The sequence below is a fragment of the Pieris brassicae genome, chromosome 2 (genome assembly GCF_905147105.1).
Source record: "Pieris brassicae chromosome 2, ilPieBrab1.1, whole genome shotgun sequence".
In the NCBI taxonomy this organism is placed as follows: domain Eukaryota; kingdom Metazoa; phylum Arthropoda; class Insecta; order Lepidoptera; family Pieridae; genus Pieris; species Pieris brassicae.
The window spans coordinates 12,966,131-12,973,813 of record NC_059666.1 but is presented as its reverse complement, the minus strand read 5'-3'; the positions used below and the strand labels follow the sequence as shown (position 1 = coordinate 12,973,813).

The window sequence follows — 7,683 nt, the reverse complement described above, 5'->3', positions numbered from 1 at the left end:
GATAACACTTGCCAGTGACAGTGACACATGACAGAAAACTTAAACCTCGACAACGTCCATACCATGTTGAATACACCGGTTCTCGTCCGACCGATCACCGAAGTTAAACTTTATCTTCGAATAATATTTATTTCAATGAAAATTCACTTGGAACGTTTTTACTCTCTTATGAAGTTCATAAAACAGATTTATAATATAATTAATACTGTTCTGCAACATTCAATGTGTTCATTAATGGTGAAGCTGTCAACAGTCAAAATGTCAACAGTTACACGTCAGCTCCATCAAAAGTCAAAACGTCCCCAAGAAAATAAATCACAAGTTGGAATTAAATTATTTTGTGTACATAAAAATAAATATTAGCTTGTACAAAAGATGGTAAGAATTCTGATTCAGTTCCCTCTTTTTACATTTACCATCAATATATTATGCATTCCTATGTTAATAAATACATTTCAATGGTTTTAGGTGCTTATCGCGGCTACGGTATGCACGAAATCAGGGAAAGGTAAATTTTGTTTAGAATTGTTAAGTAATAGCTCTAAATACTGGGTATATGACGCTCACAACATGTAACATTCCATTTTATAGCTTTGGTGTCTCGTCAATTTGTGGAAATGACCAAGGCTCGTATAGAAGGGTTGCTAGCTGCCTTTCCTAAGCTAATGACCGGTGGCAGACAGCACACATTTGTAGAAACAGAATCTGTAAGGTAGGTAGTACTTTAACATATTTAATAAACCTACCTAATCTTGAAACTATTTAATGTAAATTAATAATTAAATATGTTTTGAATTTGCTTTTAACTTAAGTCAATAAAAAATAAATTTCACGTTAATTCTCCAATTAATACTGGTCACTTTGTAATTTTAATATAGTTATAAATGTGTGATGCATACATCAAGTATTTCTATAATATAATATATTTTTTTAGATACGTGTATCAGCCATTGGATAAGTTATACATGTTGTTAATCACAACTAAAGCAAGTAACATCCTTGAAGATTTGGAAACCCTTCGGCTCTTCAGCAGAGTGGTAATATTCTTTCTATTTTTTTTAATATTTTGTTTATTTCTTCTAAAATGCCTCACAAGGCATAAATATAAGAGTACTTTTCATCTTAGGTTTACTATAAATGATCATAGTGCAGAAAAACACACTTGCCTTTAATTGCTGGGGCATTTTTGTTTTTGTATAACAATTTTCTGTTACTGTTTTTTTTGTGATTTTGTTCCCAATAAAAAAATAATTAGATATTGTGCTCTGTATGATACCAAAGCGAACACAACAAATAAATAAATTAAGTTCTTAGCATAATACACACATACCTACTAATTAATAAAGCACAGTTACCACAGGGCTTAAATTTTATTTATTATGTATTTTTTAGGTACCAGAATATTGTACTCAGCTTACTGAGGCAGAAGTATTAAACCAGGCATTCAATTTGCTGTTTGCATTTGATGAAATTGTTGCTCTTGGTTACAGAGAGAGTGTTAATTTGGCTCAGGTATGTGTACACTCCACTTGAAATTACAAATCAAATGAAAATCATTTATTCATATCCTCTGATTTATAATTATGAACAATTCTGACAGCTATCATTTTTTGACATGTCAAAGATTGCAAACCATTTTGGCTGGGAACATTTTTCAATTATAATAAGAGTGAACATCTTAGTCGCTGCATACATTTTATTATTTAGTCAACGTATCCATTTTATTAAGTGCGGTCCTCCACATTAAAGGTGGTTTTAGGGGGCGTGATAATTACGTCCTTTTCATCACATACAATAAAAAACGCACAAGTAAAGATAATCTTCTATTTTTTTTAAAGGGTTATTGGTTATAGGCAGTAATGCCAGCAAAAGAATAAAATAAAGTAATTAAACTTATTACTATATTACTATTTATTCTATTGCCCTAAATTTGGTCAAATTTGTAAATTGTTCAATAGAGAAATTTTTTAGTAGCAAAACACTTATGAAATGTCAGAATTCTATGAAATGAAAATTCAGAGTATAGGTAACACAATGATATAACAAACAAACAACGGATTAGTAGCTATTATTATAATGACTAATGGTATGGGTCGGCTTGATAATTTTATTTTTATTTACTAAAGCGTACATTAGAATAAGTGTATTTTTTCGGTAATCATTTTTAATTACTTGAAAACTGTGTAAAACTAAATTTGTGTTTCAGGTGCGTTCATTTGTGGAGATGGACTCTCACGAAGAAAAGATCTACCAAGCTGTCAGACAGGTGGGTTGATGATTTTTAATGATCTATGTATGTTATAATCCCCGTAGATATATATTGCGATATAGCCACAATATGTGGCCACGAGTGGTTTTTTTTTTATATTAAAGCAGGTGATTGAAAGTTTTATCCAGTTTATGCATCTATCTTAAGCTGGACATACAATAAAAAAAATGTTTATTATGGAACATCAGATACAGGTATCACTTATTCCTACTCATCGTCAAAGAAGACGGTGTTGGCATAGAGAAAAAGCCGACGTAAAAAAACTCTCGTTACTCTTTTAAAACAGCAACTCATCAAACAACACTTATTTTACAACAAATATCGCAAATTAATTAGGAGTAGCCTGTCTAGCACTAGTCCCAGGCCCTTTTATCAACTAGATAATCGTTAACTTTATAGTAAGCCTTGTTACACAGCTTTTCTTTAATACATTTTTTAAATGTATTAAAAGGCAGAGATAAAAGAGCCTCTGGGATTTTATTAAAGAAGAGTATCCCTTTTCCCAAAAAAAAATACTAACTTTAGATTGTCTAGTACGGGGATATTGCGGCCTGCGTTTTATTTGAATTAATAAACGGTTATTCTGATAAACACAGACTCAAGAACGAGAAGCAGCGAACCGTATGCGAGAAAAAGCAAAAGAATTACAACGCGAGAGGTTGGAAGCTGCCAAAGGAAGGTACACTGGAGCTTCACACAAGTCGTTTGGTAAGAATTAAAAAACAAAATGTTTCAATAATGATAGTTACATCAGTTTTATTAGGTAATTTTAGCAGCCTAATTTAGTACTATTTGTTTTAAAAAGGATTGACTAACCCCCTAAGGGAGCGGTCAAGTATTACCATACGCAATTTTTGAACCCCCCCCCCCCCCATGAAACGCGCCGTAACGTTATCTGTATCCAATAGTAAAACGTTTCGTGATCACCCAGTGACTCTTTTTACCTAAAGGTGGTAGTGTAAAGTACTGGAAAGTAGATAATATTATTAATAATAACGCGTAATTCAATCCCCGCCCCGCATCGTAACGTTTTACAAGAGCCCCCCCCCCTCCTAATTCGTTACGTAATACTTGAACGCTCCCTAACTGACAAACGGTTTTCTAACACTGTTTAAACTGTGTTACTGGTTCAGAGCTGTTTAGTTGCGTGTTTTTATTACAACTTAGGCATTTTCATAGCTAAGACAGTGAGCCTACTTTTTTTCCACGTCATTATTCTCTCTTAACAGTTACTACTAATTCCATAGAACGTCATATACCCACACCCATTATCCTACATAAAAATACATATTTATATATCTTAACCTCATAACTAACAATATAGCCAGCAACTCTTGTCAGTGTACAAACAAATACTGTAACCTGGTCCATAATGTACTGCTTTGTTTAGGAACTGGTTTCGGCAGTTCTTCAATGTCATCATCTGCTGCAAGCAGTGAGCCGATGATTGAAAAAATACCCACCACACCCATCAAAGAGACGTAAGCAGAAAACTACTCTTCTTTTTAATGCCATATTTAAAGCTTATTCAAGCTTCACCTATTTATTATATATAATAAAAACAATTATAGTGACGGAAAGTTGAAAACACATTCATTATCTTATTACCATGACTAACAGAAAGGTAATATTGTCTTTAGTTTATTAATACATTAATTAAAAAACTACTCCTAAGCAACCATGCAATGGTCAGAGTTTTTGTTAATTTTCCTCTTAGGTAATTGATGTTGGACTAATAAAAAAGAAATATTTCAGCCGTAGCACTCGTTCAGCGATGAAGCTCGGTTCTCGTGGTACAGACGCGGATAGCTTCGTGTCTCGTCTCCAGACTGAAGGTGAAAAGATCGCTCCCGCAACCACAGCTGTCGCTAAAGTTGAGAAAGTGCCTGTCGCTGACCAGAAAGAGTTAGTAATAATATATTTAACGACTTTTTGTAAACTCATTTTAAAAATTATTATAGACAGCTTAATCTCTACGTGTAGACTAATTGATAGTTTGACGTATACCTCTGTTAGAAGGTGATGTTTGCGATAACTTGAACCCATTATCATGCAAAATTAAACCATTTTTGAGTTTCAGTCAATATAAGTCAAATGCATCATCAAAAATATCAATTTAAATCTAATTTCTTCTTCTGATTTATAAAATTACTAAACACTGATTATTGATCAATATTGAAATGCGGGACGAAAACCGATGTTATTTCAAAATTTTCAAATATTAACTCGCAATTTACTAAGTATTGGAAGGAATATTTTTTAGTTTAGTCTTAAATAATTTGGGGACAATTTCTTCAGCAAGCAGTAATTGTAATAATATTTGCGATACAATTTCGACGTAGTACAATCAATATCTGGCCCTCTATTTTATTGGCTATACTCTATCTAGACAGATTATAAAGCGATTACATATGCCATTTAGAGTAACAAGAGGTTATGTAGGTCATTAAATAATAATATTTATCCATGTATTAAAAATGTCATACACGAACGTCAGAAAAAGTGAATGCTTCTAAAATTACATTTACAGCCAGTTCTCATTTCAATGTAGAATGAACTAGAATGACTGACAATTGCTCTTTGTCATTCTCGATAAATTGAGTAAAATCAATGTTACTCGGTCCCGTCGGTAATTTGAAGTCCGGGCTTCCCTACACTCTATAATTTGAATTGTTTAACCTTTACATTCTTTGGAATGATATTTAATGGTTAATACATAATAATATTTTTTTTTGTACCATATTAGGGTTGACTTGAAGCTTGTCGCTTGTTAGCGATAATACTGCCCGTTGCCTAATAACTATTATGTATATTTTTGTGTAAGGTAACAATAATATAAAAATAATAAATCTTGTTATTTTGAACTCTTGGTCATTTGAAATTTGTCTCTGGTCCCTTGAGTACAAATTATCGAAAGTCGACTGTATCGTACAAAATGATTTTATAGAGACATATACAGTACGTGTACTTCATGACATTTTAGCGTCCACCTACGTTTAGAAGAGCGCTTGAACCTAACAGCGGGCCGTGATGGCGATATACAAAACTTTGAGTTGTCCGGTCTCTTGACGCTGCGTATAACGAACGAGTTGTACGGACGGATTCACGTGCACGTCGACAATAAGGACACGAGGCCTTTACAACTACAGGTGTGTATTTTAACTTATAACTTTATGAATGAGCTAAGACTCGATGCTGAAGCACACCGTAAAACTACTTGCTTCCTCTAATAGATTGTTTAACTGTGATATTATTTTTATAGACTCACCCCAACGTGGACAAAGAGGCCTTCAGGTCTGGTGGAGTGATTCGTTTGAAGCAAGCTCAAAGGCCATTCCCAATGAACAGTGATGTCGGGGTCCTTAAGTGGAGGTTGGCAACCGCAGGCGATGATAGGCCACCGCTTTCAGGTATTTTTTTGTAATATATTGCGATGAATGAATGCATTTTTAATAATCTATTGCAATGTTTTTATCGATAGTGTTGGAATTAAATCCGATGTGAAAAACATCCATTTTTTTGTTAATATATCTTTACTATCGAAATTTATTTTAGTTGTTGTTTCGTCAAAATCGTTTGCGATTCCTTTTGTAATAGTAATTATGTGACTATATTTGCCAAATGCTAGTATGAATGATTTTTTTTCAATTATACAGTTAATTATTGATATTTAGACCATAGAGAAAAATCTGAAATTAGACTAAAGTTTTTTATTTATAGTTAAATATACTCGAAATGAGGTACACGAAGATTTCATGAAATTTGAAAATTTTTAAAAAAATTCAACTCTACCGATTTATCGTTTTAGTGAACTGTTGGCCGTCAGAGGGCGTTAACGGGGGTTGTGACGTCAACATTGAGTATGAGCTAGAACAAGATCACTTGGTGCTTGCGGATGTCAATATTAACATTCCTCTGCCGTGAGTATATATTATGGCTGTTAATATTATCCTTGTTTTAATATTTTGTGGTTGTATGACGCGCATATCCAATTAAATGAAACAGACGAGTCCTGTATAGCAGTCGTGAGCGAGATCCGTCAAACTTTTAAAGATTTAAATCTTTGTCAAGATATTGTCTGTGGTAATTATTTTATGGTCTTGGATGTTTAAAGGTATTCAAAAATGAATGTTGTAAATCTAATTGTTTTTATTTATGTCAATTTTTTTTCAACTTTACTTATCATATTATTTTTAAGATCTGGCAACACCACGCTTGTCGTCCACCAATGGGAAGGTAGCTACAGTCAAAAGGGCCGAACTCTTGTCTGGAACATTCCATTTATTAATAAACAACAGAAAAGCGGCACATTGGAATTTACGTAAGTCTAAACATTTATTTTAAATACTTTTAATTAAAAATGTTTTTTTTAAATTATTTATTACATGACAATGGATACAAGTCTTTTAGTCGAATAAAAATTGCTATATGTATGATAAACTATAATTTTACCCATATTATTTTAAATTACTTTAAAATAATGAATGAGAAACTATTTGTCGCGTTGTTTTTTCTATAGGGTAATTAAATTTAAAATCCGAACTCTACATCCAACGTATCAGTAGTAATAACTATGAGCCTCATTTACATAAACCAACGTGTTGTAGTAATTACTGGAATGTATTATCGGTTCAATATTATTTATGGTATGTAACTATGTTGTCTATTCTTATTATTATTTATGGCTGAGTAATGCTGATATAGGTGTCGAGTAATAATTAATTATGTAAAGGTAAAAAGATAAAAGAAAATAAACGTCTAATATATATATATACGACCGGTATGTCAGTCATTCTCCTGTGTAATGACAGCGAGGCCTGTAACCCGGAAATCCTAGATTCTATTCCTGGCTTTGGATCAGTGGATATAAATCATCTAATTGCGTTTTATAATTGATAACAGAGACAGATATTTCAAATAGTTTTGTCATTTTTTTTGTTAATTTTCAGTGTTACTCCAGCGATACCAAACGATTTCTTCCCGCTAACTGTCAGTTGGATATCTGAAACGTCACTAGCTCTATTGTCATCTCACAAAGTGGTACAGGCTGATGATGGGACACCGGTGGACTTCTCACAGGAAATATCATTCCATCCTGATAAATATGAAATTGTTTAAATATTCAATATTTTATGTTAAGCGTGTAATCCAAATAAATGATTATATTTAATGAGTTTTATTGTATATAAAATAAATAAAAGTTAACATTCGAGCACTGACGCCTCGAAGAGAAATTAGTTTTTTTTTAGAATGGTTTTTTTTATTATGGCATTAGTTAAATAATTTGTTGCTCGTAAAATATATATTTTATTACGACCTGAAAAGATAGAAATTATATATTTATAATATAAATTGGCAAAATCTTTTTTTTAACTGAAATATACAATATATATTTATCGTGAAAACAATAGTTA

At 32.3% G+C, this 7,683-nt stretch overlaps 1 protein-coding gene across 1 annotated transcript; it reads left to right on the top strand.

The window, feature by feature from the left end:
* The first annotated feature begins 254 nt into the window (after positions 1 to 254).
* On the top strand, positions 255 to 7,442 carry LOC123720560 (coatomer subunit delta). Its single transcript, XM_045677222.1, has 14 exons — positions 255 to 378; positions 469 to 508; positions 592 to 712; positions 935 to 1,037; positions 1,393 to 1,512; positions 2,207 to 2,266; positions 2,866 to 2,977; positions 3,660 to 3,750; positions 4,025 to 4,174; positions 5,253 to 5,418; positions 5,532 to 5,679; positions 6,078 to 6,189; positions 6,468 to 6,590; positions 7,219 to 7,442. The coding sequence occupies exons 1-14, from the start codon at positions 376 to 378 to the stop codon at positions 7,385 to 7,387; spliced, it is 1,518 nt and encodes a 505-aa protein (XP_045533178.1). The 5' UTR covers positions 255 to 375; the 3' UTR covers positions 7,388 to 7,442.
* The last annotated feature ends 241 nt before the right edge of the window (positions 7,443 to 7,683 follow it).